The following is a 21404-nucleotide window of genomic DNA, read 5'->3' on the forward strand; positions in this document are numbered from 1 at the left end:
TGCCACGACCCAAAATCCGTACAGTACACTTAGTTGCTACTCACTTGGACGTAACGCTGGACTTCACCACTGTCTACTTTCAAAGTGATGCGGTTATTACTGACACACAGGGGGCCGAAAGATTTGGTCTCTTCTTCGCACGGGGCACGAGCCACAACATGTTCTTCTTCCCTCACGAGTCGTCCGAGGCTGGGGCAGTTCTAGACACTACAAGCACAGCACACACAGCAAGCTTTGTGTAGACATCAATGATAATTGCACTCACCCACAGCACTCGACACACTCTCACGTGAATTTCGGGACTGGACCACCTGGCCTCGACCGATCAGTGAGGCTGGTTGGGCGTCGCTCTTGTCGCAGGAGAGATAGTATAGTACACAATGGAAAAATCAGCACAACCCCTGTGTGTTATTTTACTACCTGTTTGGCTCACCCACACTTCTTATGTTCGCAGGGCCAGACGACCTACAGCAGACGGCTTCCCCAAACGAGTGGTTCCTGTTCGTGCTTCCGGTAGTTCCGCGGCTCACCCATGCTTCCCTTCACAGTGGGGCCAGGTACCTTTAACACACTCAGAATACACAATAGCAGCCGTTTGTCAATACTGCATCCACACACAACAGCGGTTACTCACTCGTTGTTTGTTCTCACAACCTGGGGTTTAACTGCACTCGTTGACTCTGGATTCGCACACTCACAAGTAAATCCGTCCACCAATCTCTTCACCCAGTCACCTTCTGCCTCTTTCTTCCCCAAGGGATCGATGTGAATCAAAACGGCGGCCCTACACAGCAGCAACACAGCGTGTACAAAGTACACCAACAAGTCTCCTTCTGATGTCTTCCAAGGCCTTTTTGTACTCTGCTTTTTCTCCTGATTGACCTATCAGAAATCGCTGTGTAAATCGCCCTCACCTGTGTGTAATTTGGCCTGATTTAGTGTTCGGGGAAACCCCGGAAATTCCGGTGTTTGGAGTTAGTCGTCCGGGCGGAACCACCGTCGGGCGGAACCCGTCTTCCACACTTTTGGGTTCCATGTCAAACAGACATTTAACGGGAGCGTCTCATTGGTGTGGCTGTTGATGAAGTGCACAATGTTGTTCTATGGTGAGTAATGTTGTTTATTTAAATGCTATTCGATTGCGGCTGGTTATTTCAATAACTGACTTGTTGCTAGCCAGCTCGTTATTGTGGGGAGTCCAAAACATGACGCTAGACGAAACAAACTGTGATTGGTTGTTTGACATGTCGGTCAAACAGCTTGTGGGCGGGCTTTGTCCAGAAAAAGCAGCGAAAAAAACACCAGACCTTCAGTATTGAAGGTCTGGCTACGCGAGACTAAGGGTCCCCTTACGTGGCAGTCGCCATTTTGTTCCGCCATGTTTCTACAGGAGCCCTTAACGGACAAACTTTTTTTACTAAGTTGTCTCAGATGATGACATTTTTCCAGTGGTGGCTAGCTTCTCTATGCATTTCAAAAGTGATGGGTGAGCAGTGGACTGAGCCGTTGGTTGCAATTCGCAACCTCACCACTAGATGCCGCTAAAATTTACACACTGCACCTTTAATAAATTATTCAACATTATTCAACATTTTACTTTTTTATTTTCATGTATTTTCTGTTTATTAAATGTATGTGAACATTATAATTCTTAGTAGTTGAATTCATTTTTGTCTGTGGTTGATATATAAAATGTGCAATATCCCTTGCAGATGCCTCTATTGGAGACTGAACTTTTGCAGAGTCACCGTGAGCTCCGTTTGGCCCATCTCATTTTGAGTACATTGACTATGGGCTACGTATGGCAGGAGGGGGAAAAAGAAACAGTTAAAGTACATTTTTAAAAATTTTTTTACTGTATTTAATATTCATCTGTAGAAGACCCAGTTACACTTATTATGTGTGTGCTGATGTTTGTATTGAACTCTATCAGGTCCTTCCACGAAATTTGGCTGTACCATTCTGGGAAGTGTCTCAGAGACTGGGTCTACCTCCAATCCTCACCCATGCTGATTCAGTTCTTGCTAACTGGAAGAAAACAAACCCAGATGGGTAAACTTACTATAATATATTATTTGAAATTATGCAAATTAGCTTTTTGTTATCCTTCTCTAGTTGTAACACTTTTCCCCCTTTAGTTTAATTTTGTGGTGATAATTGCAATTTGCATATCTTTAACTTTTCCACAATTTATTGAGATGCATCTGTACATGTTTTAATTTATTTCAGTAACACAACTCAGATTGTGGAACTCATGTATTAATATATGTATTATTTTTTTAAAAAATATGCTCATTTTCCAGCTCCCCTAGAGTTAAATATTTGATTTTTACTGTTTTGGAATCCATTCAGCTGTTCTCCGGGTCTGGCGCTACCACTTTTAACATAGCTTATAATTCATTGAATCCGATTAGACCATTAGCATTGTGCAAAAAACCCCCCAAAGAGTTTTGATTTTTTTCCTATTTCAAACTTGACTCTTCTGTATTTACATTGTGTAAAGTTGTGATTTTCTAGGCAGATATGGCTAGGAACTATACTCTCATTCTGGCGTAATAATCTAGGACTTTGCTTCTGTAACATGGCTGCAGGAGGCACAATGATACGCAGTGCCAGAAAATAGTCCCCTGCTATTAAAAGTTACCAAGGGGACTATTTTCTGGCAGTGCATATCATCACTACGCCTGCTGCAGCCATGTTACAGAAGCAAAGTCCTAGATTATTACGCCAGAATGAGAGTATAGTTCCTAGCCATATCTGCATAGAAAATCACAACTTTACCCAATGTAAATACAGAAGAGTCAAGTTTTAAATAGGAAAAATATCAAAACTCTTTGGGGTTTTTTGCACAATGCTAATGGTCTAATCAGATTCAATGGATTATGCTAAGCTGTGCTAAAAGTGGTATCGCCAGACCCGGAGATCAGCTGAATGGATTCCAAAACAACAAAAATCAAACGTTTAACTCTAGAGGAGCTGGAAAATGAGCATATTTTCAAAAAAAGTAGAGTTTCCCTTTAAATAAATTCAATGCACACAGACTGAAGTACTTTAAGAGAAGTACTTGTGATGATTTTGGTTCACATCCTTAAAAAATCTCAATGCCAATCAGCTAAACAACTGCAAAGGTTTCTGGCGTCCAAAAATGTCTCTCAGTTTGGTTTACTATTACTAAGCTACACAATCATGGGGAAGACAGTTGTCCAGAAGACAATAATTGAAACCCTTCATAAGGAGGGTAAGCCACAAACATTCTTTGCCAAAGATTGCTGTATCCATGCATGTTAACAGAAAGTCGAGTGGGAGGAAATAGTGTAAAAGAAAAAGATGCACAACCAACCGAGAGAACCGCAGCCTTGAGTGGTTTGTCAAGCAAAATCGATTCAAGAATTTGGGTGAACTTCACAAGCAATAGCCACCACACCCAGACATGTCAAGGAATTTGGCTACAGTTGTCGTAATCCTCTTGTTAAGCCACCCATGAACCACAGACAATGTTAGAGGTTAACTGGTCTGAGAGGAAGAAGGACTAAAATGTTGCCCAGTGGTCCAAAGTCCTCTTTTTCATTTCATTTGAAACCAAGGTCCTAGAGTCTGGAGGAAGGGTGGAGAAGCTAATAGGCCAAGTTGCTTAAAGTCCAGTGTTAAGTTTCCACAGTTTGTGATGATTTAAGGTGCAATGTCGTCTGCTGGTGTTGGTCCACTGTATTTTCTGAAAACCAAAGTCACTGCACCGTTTACCAAGAAGAAATATCAGAGCACTTCATGCTTCCCTCTGCTGACCAGCTTTTAAAAGATGCCGATTTCATTTTCTAGCAAGATTTGGCACCTGCCCACACTGCCAAAAGCACCAAAAGTTGGTTACATTGCCGTTTATGTGTGCTTGACTAACCAGCAAACTCACCAGACCTGAACCCCATAGAGAATTGATGTATTGTCAAGAGAAAAATAGGAAACAAGAGACCGAAACATGCAGATGAGCTGAAGGGCATTGTCAAAGAAACCTGTTTCCATACCACCTCAGCAGTGCCTTCACCTTCAGTAGTATACAGAAATTATTACTGTATATATATATATATATATATATATATATATATATATATATATATATATATATATATATATATATATATATATATATATATATATATATATATATTGGTCTTATGAAATATTCTAATTTGTTGAGAATGAGATTGGTGTGTTTTTGTTAAATGTGAGCCAAAATCATCACTATTAAAAGAAAAAAAGACTTAAAAATACTTTAAAAGTCCTTAAAAACAACACATTAGTGTTGATTCTGGGACAACACACTAAAATTATTGAAACAACTTATTTTGTATTAGGCCTACTTATAACACAACTTGTGTTTTATTTTAACACAAAATCAACAGAAAATGACACATAATATGTTAAAAGCTTTACACAAAAAATGTGTAAAAAATTAACGCATTCTTTCTAATGGCGCTTTTCCATTGCATAGTTCCCCACGGTTTAGTTTAGTTTGGGTCGGGTCAGCTCACCTCACCTCACTTTGGCGTGGCTAACTTTTCCATTGAGTTTAGTATCACTTCGCAGTGGGAGGGATTATAGGCGTGTCGTTATATTTACGCTGCCTACTGCTGTGACATCATACAAGTGAAAGCGTTGTTGTACATTCCCATACATTCATTTATTTCTCAGTCCGCCACAAAATTAAAATTGGCCACCAAAAATAGACGTTTGCACATCGTGTTTATAACTACCTCTGTCTCTGTGGATGTTTTTCATCGCTAAAAGGGTGTTTGGAAACTTATAGCAGAACACAGATAACCACATGTTTGCTCGAGACAGCGCAAGCTAGCAGTAAGCTAAAGCTAATATTTTACATTTTAGCGATGACGATTCTCTCAGACCAATCAGTGATCTACAGTGTTTTCGCGTCACGTTTGGTATCAGCTCGGGTCACTTGGAACCCAAACCGAGGTGGTACGAAAAAAAGTATCGGACCCAATGGAAAAGCTCCCAAAAGTAAGCTGACCCGACCCAAACTAAACCAAACCGTGGGGTACTATGCAATGGAAAAGCGCCATAAGAGTGTATTAAATACACGAGTTCCACAATTTGAGTTGATTTACTGAAATAAATGAACTTTTCCACAATATTGTAATTTACTGAGATGCAAATCGGTTCACATCTTGGGAATGTACATGTCAGTGATTCTGCATGGTAGAGCATTGCGTTACTAGGCGAGCACTGATGGTTGTGGGTTCGATCCCAAAATGTATACCTTGTAGTCGCCTTGGACAAAAGTGTCTGCCAAATTCATACGGTACAGTAAATGTGCGGTTACTTTAGTCATGTAGCTTCGAGATAGCTTCATATGTATAGATAATTATATAAGAAAATACATTCAGTTGAACACAAATGAATATTTTTTATTAAAATACCAAATCTAAAATGACTTAATCTTTATTAAAAGTGGATCATATTTGTAATCGAAATGTAACATAAATTTCGAATTTGGTGCCTGTTTGACCGAGAAAAGGGGTGTTTGTAGTCTCACCCCTCTACTTCCTTCTTACAATGATGCAAAATGATGATTTTTACATCATTGAAAGAAGGAAGTGCAACACTGAAATCCATATTTTCCTGTCCCAGCGGAAACTGAGGGAATGATGCATGACCATTCAAAAACACGACTGGGGTTCTATACAAAGCTTAATGCAAATGGGTGAAGTGTCCCTTTAATAATCTGAAGTAAAATAAGTTTGTGAAAATAAATAAGTTTGTCATATTAATGATGATATGAGACTGACCCAATGACCTGAGATATGAACAATGCCCTGTCTGACCATTCCCTGTCTATTTGTTTTTCATGCACAATTGGATACTGATTGATCCCAGACCTTTTGCTATGGAGTAAGTATTTTGTTGAATAAACAGAAATGTTCACTACACCCGAAGCAAAACCAAACTTCCTAAAATGTTCAGTGGAAGTATTGAAATCATTATCACTATTGTTCACAAAATTAACCCAGAAATCAACTTTAAGGAGAAAAATAAGGGCACATCTTTCATTATAATATTTATCGGATGTTCTGCAGAGACAGTATAGAATAGATGATAGATGAAATGTAATAATGGGTCAGATTTTGACAATGTATTTGCAATGTATATTTGACTATATATATATATATATATATATATATATATATATACAGTATATATATATATGAATATATATATATATATATATATATATATATATATATATATATATATATATATATATATATATATATATATATATATATATATATATATATATATAGTCATAATAAATACTGACTGATGCCTGAAGAAGACATTTAGTTCTGAAAGTTGTTTTGTTTTTAATTTTGTGTATATATTTCCTGTATTTTCTGTTGGTATCTTAAAAAAGAGTGAAAAATAAATATGGATGGACATTAAAATTTGGCTAAAACAACAAAGCTGGTGATGGTGGCATAAGATCCATGTTTACTATACTATATGTGAACCCCGGGAAGACTATTAGTGCTCAAACACAGGTGGTTTCAAACTTTATAATGGGACCCCCTCAAATATGATGAAACTTTTGTGAGGGACCCCCTACCTAAAAATGTATATAAATATACACGGGCACCACATTGGAGACCCCTGCCTTAGAACCTTCTGGAGCCCCCCTCTATTGAAAGCCCCTGCTCTAGGGCATAGCTGAAGGGGATCCTAAAAAATAACAAATCAAAAAACTCACTAATGAAAAGAACCAGCAGAGGGAGCCATCTCATTATGTACAATGTAGAAATGTTAATAGACTCAGTGTGCATTCATATCCTCACTGCAGTGCAGTTTGAAGTCAGGAAAAAATACCACATAGATCGCATTGCAAACCACTTGTTTCTCTGGTTTTTAGCTAATGTTTCTGTTATTCAGAATTAATGTTTTGACTCTTTCTTCCTGTAGCAACTTGGAGTTGTTATTGACATTGCCAGGAGGCGAAAGCGTGCGAGGTTTCTTTCTAGTTACACTTCTGGTGGAGTTGGCAGCTGTCCCTGGCCTGAAGGTCTGACACCTTTATATCCTTTTCAAAGGCCACAGTTCTTAAGCAGTTTAATAAGATACATAGTGGAAAACATGATTGTGAGTAATAAACATTGATTTAGTGATACACAATAAAAGGCAAATCCGAGAAAGTACCCTACCATGGTATTCTTTAAAATATCTAGGCAAAGGCTACAATAATGTTACTATGGAATAGCAATCCTTTGCCACTACTGTACCATGTACGATAAAGCTGTATGTCTATTTTGTCAGGATGTTGTTTAGAAATCACTCTCATCTCAGAAATAAAGGAACTGTTTCTTCTTTTACAGGCAATTCCTGAAGTCCTCACGGGTGTCCATTATAATGATGTTGCTATGGTCACCAAAGCTCTGAATGTTGTAGGCCAGGCCATCGACAGCATGAGGCAGACCCTTAAACTAATGCACGGTAATATTTTCAGATGATAAATGAGCTCAGGTTTATTCATGAATTCATTTCAATTCAAGTGACTTTAATACGTCACTTTTTATTATGCCACAGAATATGTAGACCCCTCCATATTCTATGGTATCATAAGGATCTTTCTGTCTGGGTAAGCAAAGATTTTACAGCTCTTTGGTTTAATGTAAATTTCTCTGAATCTATAATATTTGACTTTACTTATGCACATGTGTGTGTGTCTCAGATGGAAAGATAACCCATCAATGGCAGAAGGTCTAGTGTATGAGGGGGTTCAGGAGAAGCCAATGGAGTTTTCGGGGGGAAGCGCCGCCCAGAGCAGCACCTTGCACTGTTTTGATGGGCTACTGGGAGTCAAGCATGATGGTGATAGTGGTAAGAACTATGTATCTGCATACACATTAATTATAATGTTTAACTCATTCCCCGCCAGACATTTTTTTGAAAAGTTGCCCGCCAGCATTTTTGTGATTTTCACAAAATGTCTTCCAGGGAAATGTTCTTCTAAAAATATATACACATACAAATATATCAAATGAAAGAATAGACCCTCTGCTTTCAAACAAACAAACAAAACGGGGTAAAATAAAATGTTTCATCCTATCTATATTTTTTCTCTGCTTATAAACTCTTAAATATTGGTATTTTTCATCAAAAATATTTTTTAGCAAAAAGCTGAAATAATTGCATTTTTGTGAAGGAACTTTGTTAGAGATCAGATTTAGAATGATTATAACATACACAGAGTTTAAAATCAGTAAAAAAATTTCCTTCAGTTTTTTATAAATTGTGTAAGTCCGCCATCTAATGGATAATCGCTGTATTACAGATTAACATACTTAACGGCTTACTAGAGTTTTTTCAGCTGAGTGCTTTGGTTGCTATGATACTTCTGCTTTATCAGTCGTTGAACGATGCTCCGGTTGGTTGTTGTGATATTTGTCCCGCCTCTCCTCCACTTTGATTGGACGGCTGAGTGAGAAGTGACATTGAAGGGCTGTTTCACCCAAAGTTTAACATTTTTGAACTCTCTGCGCTCCGTGCCGAGCTTGGAAAAACGCACTCAGCGCAGACAAAACACGCCAGCTCCATTGGAAACAGTGTCGTAAACACTAAACGCCCCCTAACCGTGGGTTCACACCAGCCGCGTTTGAGCCGTCAAATTCGCGTCTACCACATCTAGTTTGCCGCTTGAATGTTTTGAGTTTACTCGCTTCATTCGCACATCAAAGCCGCGCGTGAAATTCTAGTCATTGAGACATTCACGTGGAAATTTGCTTCATGGGAGGGGCTTCTGCGACTCGCTTCTTGTAATCACATCACTACTAGAGCAAGCTCCTGATTGGTTAACGTGGCGCGTTTTTCTGCCAAAGTTCAAACTTTCAACCGTTGAGGCGCGTGCTAAACACCTCATTCGCACAGCGAGACCTCTATATATAAATTAGGGCTGGGCATAGATTAATCTCATACAAAATACAAGTAATGTTTTGCATTATATTTGAGTTTGTGATGTGTTTAAATGTTATGAATATTTATACACACACACATACATGTATATACATTTAAGAAATGTTTTATTTAAATATAATTTTTTATTTATATATAATTTAGAAAATATAAAAATATACATAAATATATATTCACATGTAAATGTTTCTTAAATACATACATGAATGTGTGTGTATTTATATATACATAATAAGTACACGCAGCACAAACTCATATCTTATGCAAAAAAATACTTTTATTTTGTATGAGATTAATCTATGCCCAGCTCTAATATATATAAATATACATATTTTTATGTATAACAAATATAATTGGCTACCTACAGAACACACTAGAAAGATTCCAAGCAAATATTTCATCTGATTATTTTCTCCAACATTTTCTGGGGGCCCCTAGAACCTTCTGTCCCGGACTTCATGCTACGTTATACTGTTATTGTATTGTTAAGATTCTTTATGCAACACATTAACATCTTATAACTGTTTAAAACATTTCCACCATAAACACAGTTTGACTGATGACCATATTTAAAATGTTAAACTGATTTTTTTTATCATAAAAGAAGAAACAAATACTTGCTGAAGATGAGATGAACCTCCAAATGGAGTGACACAGCTTTCTTAAAAATAAAGGTGCCTGACAATGCCAAGAACAAATTCTGTTTCACAAAAGCTTCTTTGTGTAGAAAAAGGTTAAAAGAACCTTTGACTCAATGGCTCTTTGAGGAACCAAAAATGGGTCTTTGCTGGGAAGAACCTTTTAAGCATCTTTATTTTACAGAAAAGGCTTAGGGCTAGTCCTAGACTAAATAACTTTCACTGAGAGATCCTTAAAATATGTCAGTGCTATTGATTGGTTTCAAAACGTCTTTTATATAACACATTTATATAAAACATGCTTAAACATCTAAGGCCTAGTCCTGGCTTTAGCTAAGCCTTGTCTGTGAAACCAGACCAATGTGTTTATATTTAAGTTATTGAGAAGCTATCATTACATTGAGAATAATGTTTGTTTCAGGTGCCTTCCTGAGGAGAATGAGGGACTACATGCCCCCCTCCCATAAGCGTTTTATTGAAAGCATCTCTAGTCATCTATCCTTGCACAACTTTGTGCTGCAGCAAGCAGATGAACATCTAACACACACATATGAGCAGTGTCTAACTCGACTGGTGGACCTGCGTAACTATCACATCAATATTGTCACGCGTTTCGTCACTATACCGGCCTCTCGTGCCAGACAGCTCCGTGCTAATGGACGTGATTCGGTCAAAGAGCTCGACGTGATCAGTGAAGCCCCTACAGCCCTGGAGGAAAGAGGGACCGGAGGTTCTGGGATTATGAGCTTTCTGAAGAGGGTAAGAGATAAAACCAAAAACACTTCCATCTCTCAGCATACTGGTGTGAAACAGGTCTTACCAGACCCATCGATGACAGAGATACAGCAGGCGACATCTGAGCTTAAAATGTAATGAACACCAGAGGAACTTCAGATCGAGTTTGCTTTCTAATTGTCATATTTTAGAGAATTAAAAACTCAAACTTGTCCAACAGGTTGTTAGAATTTTTTGAATCCGATGTTGATTTGAGCTCTGTCTATGTAACAATGATGCTTTAGTGTAATCCAACAACAACTACTCCTCGAGGCACGTGGTGCGGAGCAAGGCGCAAGTATAAACAAAGCTTAAACTTGGGGAGTTAAAGGGGACATTTCACAAGACTTTTTAAAGATGTTAAATAAATTTTTGGTGTCCCCCGAGTACATATGTAAAGTTATAGCTCAAAATACCATGTAGATAATATAGCATGTTAAAATTGACACTTTTTAGGTGTAAGTAAATATTTGCAGTTTTGGGTGTGCTTTAAATGCAAATGAGCTGATCTCTGCACTAAATGGCAGTGGCGTGGTTGGATAGTGCAGATTAAGGGGCCGTTAATTTCAGTGAGCTATTTTTCCACATGCTTGTGGAGAATGGTTTACCAAAACTAAGTTACTGGGTTGATCTTTTTCTAGGTTGATAGAAGCACTGGGGACCCAATTATAACACTTAAATGTGGAAAAAGTCAAATTTTCATGGTATGTCACCTTTAATATTTTGAAGATAATAAAAGTTCAATGAAAACGTATTAAATAATAAAAGTATGCCATGCCAAATAAAAGCATTTTCACCAATGGTGTTTGAATTAAATTCCCCTGTATCTATCCGCCTTATTCAGTCCACTTCCATGTTAATTCCAAACCAAGGCTGTGAGGGATGGACGTCCAGAGTGTTCGTTTGAATCTATTGTTTTGTGTCAGGATGCTGGTCGTTCAGCCATCGGGACACGGAAAATACATAGTTTTACAAATTTCCATGGGACAAACAATCTCAGAAGATGTGTATTGTTGAAATTAGAAGGGACATACAATTTGAGTTGAAAATAGCGCAATGTGTACATAATAGGGATGGGAAAGTATGAAAATGTCATATCTTGATTATAGTGACCAAAGTTATCACGGTATCAATATTATCACGTTTTTGTTAAAAATGAGATGAAATGTTCAAAAAGAACTGATACACACACTGAAAACATTTGAACAAGTTTTATTTTTGAAAATCACAATTTAATATTTCATGTCCCTGAAATTATTTCTGTGGTAAAAAAATTAAATCTGTCTAATAAGTTTACCATTAATGAATACAATACATTATCCCTTTAATGCCTTCTTGTGCAAAAAACTATGTTGCATGTGCGCGCCTGCGTCAAACTAATTCTGGCTGGACAGGATTTACCGCAAGTTTTCAAAATCACGGTAATCAAACACGGTTATAATGATAATTAAATTTTAAACGATTATACTAACTGTCAGAACATTTTATCGTGGTTAATAAGAAACCGGTACACTGAAAAAAATGATTAATTGAATTTAATCAAGTTTTTTAAGGTAAGTGTTTGCAAACAATTTATTTAAAGGAACAGTATGTAATACATTTATATCAATGAATCATAAAATGGCCCTGATATGTCACTAGACATTAATAAATCATTTTCATTTCAAATACTTATATCACTGACAACAGTGGTCTGGCCAGGATATTGTCATTTAAAAAGTGGAGTTGCAACCATCATGATGTTTATGTTGTCATGTTGTGTATTGGCCACCAGTTGTGTGATTGCAGTACCAGTTTTAGCCACAAGTTTTGTCGTTGCAATACCAGTTTTGGCCACAATCCTACATACTGTTCCTTTAAGCTTCATTTAAACAAAAGTTCTATATTTTATTTTACTTTACTAATCTTTTTTGTTTAAATGTAGCTTAAATGGATTTATTGCAACCACTTAAAAATCATTTTTTTCAGTGTATTCGTCCCATCCCTAGCCTGTTGGCTAATCACTTTTTTCTCATGTTGTAAGCATGTTTACTTTAAAACAACAATAACAACACTGAAATTATTCATTCAATTTGCTCAATTTTTTAAGGTGGGCGGTTGCAATCAATTCATTTAGGCTGCATTTAAACAAGTTTTTTGTTTTGTTTTGTATCCCTATTTTTTTAATGTAGCTTGAATGAATTGATTGCGACCGCTTGCCTTTAAAATTTAGTAGATTGAATGAATATTTTTTTCAGTGAATACAATATTTTATGACAACATCCAAGTTTGTATAGATCATAAGAGTTTGTCCCATGTATTTTTTCTGTTATGTATCATTGACTTAATAACGTGTGATTGACTTAATAACAAGTTCTTTATGTGATAGTTGGTTGTGCAAGTATTGTCAGAGTTATATCCCATATGAACCCCAAAGTTGTGTACAAATGTTATTTAGTTAGAAATAAATGATGCTTCTGTTGATTTTGGTCAATGTGCTTTTTTATAATCTGTATGAATTGGACATTGTATTTAGATGTATTTAGTTATAGGACTATATTAGTGTTTTAATCTCCTAAAACACGAACTTTGGTTTGTCTTTTTTTCAAATTTCTTTCAGCTATTTTGGGGTTAGGAAGAACCAATAAATATAATAACCAAATATTTACCAAACCAAACACTGCTTCAACAGGTTCCACACTGCAAAAAAATAGTATTTTTGTCTTATTTTCAGTACAAATATCTAAAAATTCTTAAATCAAGGTGCATTTTCTTGATAAACAAAATTACCTAAGAAAAAAAGTCTAGGTTTAGTATTTCTTTTATTTTATTTAAGTGAGTGTATGTGCTTAAACAAGCTTAAATATCTGCCAATGGGGTGAGAACATTTTTCTTAAATTAAGTGTTTAAGAAAAAAGTTAACTTATTTCAAGATTTTTTTCCTCACCCCATTGGGCAGATACTTTTGCTTTAAAGCACAAATTCAATAAATGATATATTTTTTGTCTAAAAACTAGACTTTTTTTAGGTCATTTTGCTCATAAAGAGAAAATATCTTAATTTTGTACTGAAAACAAGAGAAAAATAAATTTTTCATTTTTTTGCAATGCAGTTACACAGAATTAAGTATTATGGTGCAAACAACAAAAAATGCATCCATGTCTTAGGAGGCTAAAGAAATGTTAGAATGCTTCCAACACTAGATATTAGTGATTAACCAACAGGCTAATAACAAAACAAAATTTATGTACACATTGAGCTGCTCTTATTACATCATGTCCTTTCTCATTTTAACAATCCATGATTTCTGAGGTTCTTTTTCCTGTGAAAATGTGTAGGGCAATGTATTTTTTGTGTTTTGGTGGCTGGGTGGCCAGTATCCTGATACAAAACAATAGGTTTAAAGCTTTTGAAATCAACATGGCGGCAGGCTGAATAAGGCGTATGAAGTTTATGATTACACACCAAAACCCTGCAAAAGGAATTCACCGTTACTGTTTCTTGCTGTTGAAAGCCCTGCCTATAAAAAAATTGTACAGCACTAATCTATGACAAATCATTCTGCTGTTTTTCCTTGCTTTTGTCAATTGCTTAGGATTAAAGCGTTTGCTAAATGACTTTAAAATTAACCTTCAAAATGAAAATGAATGTTATGGCTTTTCTGTAGCAAAAATAAAAGTCAACATTTCAAGCCAAACCATAATCTGAACCATCACATTTAATTTCCATTATATGTAACCGCTAATATTTCCATTTCATTTAAAATACAGCATGTCCCCCGACCCCCTCTGTGTTATTCGGTTCAAACCATGATCCAATTCAAACCAGTTCACAATTAGCTGTAATAAGACAGCTATCAGGCGTTTTTATTGTGGATATTTATTTTTAGCAAATAACTGGAGAATTTCAGTAAGCAGCTGTTGCTGCTCATTTGCATTTTTGCATGTAATTAGCATATACTATAATTATAACAGTATGCAAAGCTTAGACATGTTTTAATGGTTATTGTATCCTAAACCAATGAACGAAATACAGTGTGCAGTAAATATAGATATTTAATATTGGTTCAAGGAGGCATTCAGTGAAAGTAGCTTGGACCAAAGCAGAGCTTATACTCTTATCTCATCACATCACAGCAGAGATAACAGCAGAAGAAAGCTCATGATCATATTTCTAATCTGTAACTAAAGAGGTTTTACTATGAATGATGGCTTTGGGTGTGTACTGTAGTTCCTCTAGGCATTCCAGAATCAGCTTTTCTGGGCTATAATGTTTTTTGTTATTGGGTGGTAAGGCGTGTCTGCATTAGAGATGTCCAGGTCTCGTATTAAATCCAGTCCGGATATGATCCACACTTACGAACTTCATGGTTCATATCTAAGTAATTCACAGATCATTTGAAAAGTCATGCCTTAACATGTAATGTTATATTGATAAACGCGAAACCAAGGGTGTTGGTTTCAATCAAGCACGGCTAAGAATTTCCCACAGAGCATTGCCTAAAAGATGAATGATGACAGGGAGGGCGAGCTTGTTACACCCTTGATGACACTCTCATTGTTTCCGAAAATGGCACGTGAATGCAGCGAAACAACAAAACCAAAAGTAAATCCGACTGGTTATTTTTAAAGTCTAGTGTATATAAAAGCAAACGCCTGATCTAAAGTTAGCTGCTTGCTTAGACATTTAAATCGTATCAATTAATCGTGACACGTACACAATTACTAACAGTTTGTGGTTACTTTCTCAGCTCAAGGGCACAATAGTAAGCATTGTGATCGCAATAGTCATTCATACATTGGAAAAAAACAATAACTCGATCCAAAACTCAATAACAAAATTTTCTGTATGTTGTTGTCAAGACGTTATTTATGTGGTTAAGGTGTTTTGAGTCCTCTTTCTTTAGCCCATTGCTACACAGTTACAAAAGCGATTTAGGGTTACTGGCTAAATAAAAGCAATAACAAAGCCCCCCCAAACTTTAAGCTCAAGTTTTAGTTAATTTCAGTTATATAGCACTTTTTTACATTGTTGTTTTAGGGTCTCTCTTTCAATATATTATAATTACATATAATTAAACCCTGTTTTACTGTTTACTCTTAACTAATTAATTAATTAATTAATGAACTTAATTCAAAAGTTTCACAAAATGCCTTCCAGAAAAATTTCTTCTAAAAATATATAAACATACAAATATTTCAAATGAAAGAACAGACCCTCTGCTAACAAATAAACAATAAACAAACAAAATGGGAATAAAGTTTAATCCTATTTATATTTTTTCTCTGCTTATAAACTCTTAAATATTGGTATTTTTCTTTAAAAATACATTTTTTAAGCAAAAAGCTGAAATAATTGCATTTTTGTGAAGGAATTATGTTAAAGATCAGATTCAGAACAATTATCAAAACATACACAGAGTTTAAAATTAGTAAAAAAGTGTTTTTTTTATAAATTGGGTAAGTGTGCCATCTAGTGGAAAATTGCGGTATTACAGATTAACATAAAACCTCATCAGGAACATGTTTTTTATGCAAATGTTTTCTCTTAATTGACGAGATAACTCGTCAATGGTGGGGAAAGAGTTAAGTTCAAGTATTTTATTTGAAAAGTGCTTTTTACAATGTGTTATTGTTTCAGTGCAGCTTTACACAAGCGGCACTATAACAAATGGACCTTAATATATTGGAGTCCCTCTTTCAATATTTTGTAATTCGATGGAATTAACCCCTGTTTAACTGTTCAAAGCCCCCTGCCCAGTCTCTGTGTTCTTAAAGGAATATTCTACTTTCATAAAATTTACTCACCCCCCTGTGATCCAAGAAGTTTGTCTTTCTTTGTTTGCCAAAAAAAAGAAAAAAAAAAATATATATACACATATGAAGAGTTTGGTTCCAAAACGCAATAAATCCATTTTGACTAATTTGGGTAAAAATTTAAAAATGAAAGTGACAAGATAAAAACCACTATTTTCTGTTACAAACTTTCACATAGCATCTTTAGGTTATTATGACATAAAAAAATTCAAATTCATAATTTGATTTTTAAAGATTTATTATAAAACTAAATGCTATAAATCTATTTAATCAATGTATAAATGTGCATTTATCTTTGCCATGTTATATTCATTTAGTTGACTAGTGGTATCCACTGATTAAAAAAATAAACATTAATGGCATTAACCAAAACACTTACTTTGTCATATTAAGAAAACTATTATTGCTGCTGTTATACTTGGGACGTCGTCGCTGAACTTTTCTGACAGCGATTAGTTGTAAACAGTGCTTTAAGTGGCCCAAAAAAAGTGCCGGTACTCTATTTTTCTTTTTTTTCTTTTTTTTGCTGACTGGACTTCTATATTGAAGGGGTTTTATATTCAGCAGTCAACAGACGACCTTGTAAAAAATAATAAATCCTTATATAAGTTTGTGGATTTGCTTGAGCTAGAAATAGCTATTGACATACATAAAATGTGCAAAAGGTAGATATATAAGTAAAATTTTCAGCATGGTCAAATGCTAAAACTAGTTGTTCAGATAGAAAGAGCTTAAAACAAAAACTTTAAAATGACACCAAGACCATGTCTATGGGTTCAAGAATAACAAAATACTGGCAATTTAAAAAAATTGCGTCACTTTATTTTTTCCCATTGTTTTCCATTTTGCGGGTGGTAAAACTACTGTGCGCGTCGTTCAAATTCATTGAAATTTCATTGGGCAGTGTCCCAAACCAAAAAGGGCACTAAGGGGGGGGTGGTACTATTAGTATGGTTTTAATAAAGTATTATAAATATGATGTGTTATATTACTAGCATCAACTTAGACAAGTGATTATAATGGGAAATATAATAACAAGAATTAAAGTGTGACAAAAAAATATTCAATATGACTTACCTGCTGGCTTGATGGATCTTTGAATCCATGTTTGCAATGTTGAACTGCCTTTAGAAGCAGCCTCCCTTTCCGTTCTCTGTCTTTATTTTGTGAAGGCATTTGTGTTTTTTGTATTTTTTTCCTACAAAGTGTGCCAACAACAGCAAATTTAGTGTTTATATTAACTTAGATCTGATCGGGAACATTAAATCCATTAGACAAGCGATAATAGTAAGAATGTGGATATTTTGTTGTTGTTTGCTTGCTAAGTTGTTAGCACTTTTACATTTTACAAATACATAAACAAACTTCCAAATGAGTAATTCTGCAGTTTAACAGCTGATATAATGTAATAAATCTACCTGTTAATGCAACGAACTTCAGAAACTGTCGTCCAGGCAGAGAGTGCACACAGAGACAATAGTGTCTGGAGCGGGTGGGAAAACACGAAGTGGATTAGCGGAATCAGTGGATCTTTAGCGATCTTTAGGATCTTTTTATAGATCACAACCTTTGCGTGCGAAATTACGGAGGATAAAATACAGGAGATTTAAGGGAAAATACTAATACGGGAGGACGGCGGGAAAGTAGGGTAAAATACGGGACTTTCCCGGCCAAAACGGGATACTTCTCCACACCACGTTGAGGCTGACTGACACAGCAAAGGCGACGCATGCGCTTTTAACTTGTAAACTCAAGGGTGTATGGGTAATGTATTTCTGCTCTCGGTGGGACGAATTAGGAAGTGTACATTCTGAAAAGCGCTCTGAAAAGCGCCAGCGCAGCCAAAGGATTAAAACCTCTGATTTAAACAGATGTGCAAATGAGCGTTCCGGTACGCTAAAAGCACGTTCTGGGCTCAGGGAGAGGTGGTGGTACGCTCAAGAGCTATTTTTAGAAGTGGCGGTACTGAGTACCGGCGCGTTCCGGCCCACTTAAAGCACTGGTTGTAAAATGTTTTGATCCTGCTCGATTTTTATTGGCATTTTTCTGTCTCCAGAGTGCCTGTCAAGTAAATTATTCAATTTTTAAGGCTTAAGTTTCTTCCCTGCCACAGAAAATCACCACAGGTTTATCAATGCCATCAAAAGTATTATTTTGGTTTTGTTTGATTGTTGATCACGAAGTACAAAGTAGATGAGGAAAACTAGGATTCCATGTGTATTTGAAGCACCACCATTATTGTTTACAATGCGTGAAATGGTGCGCTGTGATTGGTTAGGCAGATTTATTGCAGTCTGCAGAGAAGGAGGACTGTCGTTTTTTGCGGATTTAAAAAAATGGAGAAAACATGACAGAACATCACGGCAGATATTGGGTTTTGCGTAAAAGTAAGAATTTACTTTTTAATACTGACCACAATATATACATACATATACATATATATTAGGGCTGTAACAATATATCGTGTGTAACATTAAAAAGACCTGTCTAAATCGAATCTGCATCGCTGCATCGCGATTCTGTGTTTCATGCGCAGCTTGTGCGTGTACTATGGCGTTTTGGTCAGTAAGAAGTCCATTATTAATCTAAAATCATTATGAGTCTGAGTCGTTTATAACGTGCATTTAAAAAAACAACACTCGTTAAACAAAATCATTCAAAATATTCTTTATTATCATAAAAATACCTGAAACAATCTAAAGAACGGCAATATACATATTCCTGTAGACATTGGAATAGGGTTCGTAATGCTACTTCTTCTGTTGCACAATTGGAGTTTCTGCACGAGAGCGCCCCCTGGCTTTTGGATGTGGCGGCATTTCACCGTAATTCATTCAAATTCATTCATACAGAAAACACGCATTTGCACGATAAATCGTTACAGCCCTAATATATATATACTTTTAAACCACATCTTCTCGTCTTGCACTAACCATGTGATGCGCCAATGTGACCTTACGTATTATGTGATCACGCCGAAAGGTGGGCGTATACAAAACTACTGCTCCAGTGTAAAGTGAGGAGAAAGATGACCGTTTCAAGTTGTTGTATGATAATTAAAGTCTTTGTTTTAGTTTATTTTTTAAAATGGTCCGCAAGTGTGCGTTTCACATATGTGACGTGTGACCATTCAACATGATTATGTAATACTTTAGGTCGCAATATATTGAAGTCTCTCTTTAATTGATTTTAATTACATGATATTAACGACTGTTTTGCTGTAGATAAATCAATTTTAATTATTCAATATGTATAAACAAAACTAATAGTAATTTTTGCTAATAATAAAGGTGCTACACGATACAATAAAATAACAATTTTTGGTTTAGGGTTACATAAAGAACCTTTAACGCTGAAGAACCCAAAGTTTCTTGGTAGTGGAAAAGTTATGAAAGAAATGTTGTTGTTTTTTTAAACTTTGACTGTTTGGTTCTTAAGGAACCAAAAATGGTTCTTCTATGGGATCGCTGTGAAGAACCTTTTCTAGCTGCTTTACATGCAACATATATAAGAGTATACACTATACTTCAATTATGTCACATATGATTTGTCTAAAAACAGCTGTAATATGACTGAATACATCCGTTAGCCAAAGTACCTTTAACTATACTCTTAAGCTGTAACATCCGGCTGCCATACATCAACTGCGTGTAGGAAAAGGAAAAGGGAATTAGCCTGCGGGAAGAGTTTTGCTAAAGCTGTTATCTAGAATCAGAATAGCCCTGCGCTGAACCCACGCTTAACCCCAGCACAACACAAACATTATTCTGCTGGACCCGGCCTAGGCTTTATACCATACACTTTTCTGTATGAAATGGATGGGGAGAGAAAGGCAGATAGAGATGTTCTGCATTTATCTGAGAGATTTTCTAAGCCTACGTCCACCCACATGTTCTCTTTCTTCCTGCTCGTCCATTTGCTCACAATGATTCACTCTTCCTTAAACTACCTCTTATGGAAAACATAGATTGTTGGGATGATCAGGTCATTTTTGCACACACGCACGTAGCGTACAGTATAGTGGCTCTCAAAACCTATTTGGATACTTAAGCCACTTGTGTTAGATAAAAGTCTGATATCTAACCAAGTGGAATTTCCAAACAAATGATGCTAGATCTTTTCTCAGAGTGCACTATGAGCCATTTTAAGATTACATTTTAATGTTTGCATTAAATTAGTGGCCTCATTTATAAAGTCCATATTTATAAAAACTCTCTTTGACGTGGAAAAGGGCTTTGCTCCACGTCAGGGTCTGAGCAGATGTACGCACTTTTGCTTTTCCGATTGCTGCAGGTTTTTGGCAATTTAAGCCATTCTTGAAATTGCTCGAAATTGGGTTTAAACATTGACAAGCGCTCTTTTATATGTCTATGACATTAATTAGGCATCGTTTAAAGGCCGAGGTCTGAAACTGCTCAGCTGTGCACAAGTTCAAGATCATTTACGATTTATAAATTTCACATTTGAAAGAAAGGGGTATGCGCATTTTCTGTGCGTAAGTTCGGTTTATGAATCACACGTACGCATATTTGATAAATGATCATAAGATCAAATGTAGGATGGTTTCTACGCAGCATTTTATAAATGAGGCCCTAGATCTCCTTACAGTTCACACATGTGTCCTACACTGTTAGACTTCTACAGTTACTTACCACAAACTGCCCAGTAAAATACCATCATTTTTTTCCCAGTTCATACTGTAATATGCATTGCATTATGGGTATTAAAATTTAATTTAAAGCGATTTACTGTATTTTTGAATTTGCGGTAGACTGCTGTAAAACAACAGCTGTAGTGGTACTGTAGTTGAATAAAACATTGTTATAGAAGCATATAAAATGGAAAAATAAACTTAGGGTCAAATCCATTACATTAACTACAGACATGTTCAATTAACCTTTGACAACCAGAATACCAAAACCAAATTTGGTAAGGAGCAAGATGCTCCCCTTAACAAATTTAACCATTTACTGGAACTTTAGTCTATTTAATCCTAAAGTAAAGGTAAACTTAATACCTCCAAACCTCCAATTTTGTGCCTTTGCCCCATTTTTTTAAGGCAATTTTACTTCAAAAAGGAAAAACGTTTAACTTTACACTTAATCCTCAAATTAAAGTGAATTATTTTGTCATTAGTCTCCAATGAACATATGAGGAGCTCAGATGCAAAAGCCTTCAAACACCACCTCCATCACAATGACCCAGTCTTTGAAAACCCATCTAA

At 35.9% G+C, this 21404-nt stretch overlaps 1 protein-coding gene across 3 annotated transcripts in view; it reads left to right on the forward strand.

Moving 5' to 3' along the window:
• The window catches only part of ido1 (indoleamine 2,3-dioxygenase 1), a 16962-nt gene extending 6397 nt beyond the window's left edge, over nt 1-10565 (forward strand). For 2 of the 3 annotated variants that reach the window (XM_055167550.2, XM_055167548.2), the window contains exons 3-10: nt 1713-1832; nt 1934-2052; nt 5887-5901; nt 6967-7066; nt 7377-7494; nt 7588-7639; nt 7733-7881; nt 10033-10565. In XM_055167550.2, coding sequence (XP_055023525.2) covers nt 1713-1832; nt 1934-2052; nt 5887-5901; nt 6967-7066; nt 7377-7494; nt 7588-7639; nt 7733-7881; nt 10033-10484 — 1125 coding nt within the window. In that variant the 3' untranslated portion in view covers nt 10485-10565. The remainder of the gene's footprint in view (nt 1-1712; nt 1833-1933; nt 2053-5886; nt 5902-6966; nt 7067-7376; nt 7495-7587; nt 7640-7732; nt 7882-10032) is intronic. The other variant, XM_055167549.2, reaches the window with a different exon arrangement.
• The last annotated feature ends 10839 nt before the right edge of the window (nt 10566-21404 follow it).

Source organism: Misgurnus anguillicaudatus, chromosome 5, assembly GCF_027580225.2.
Source record: "Misgurnus anguillicaudatus chromosome 5, ASM2758022v2, whole genome shotgun sequence".
Lineage (NCBI taxonomy): Eukaryota > Metazoa > Chordata > Actinopteri > Cypriniformes > Cobitidae > Misgurnus > Misgurnus anguillicaudatus.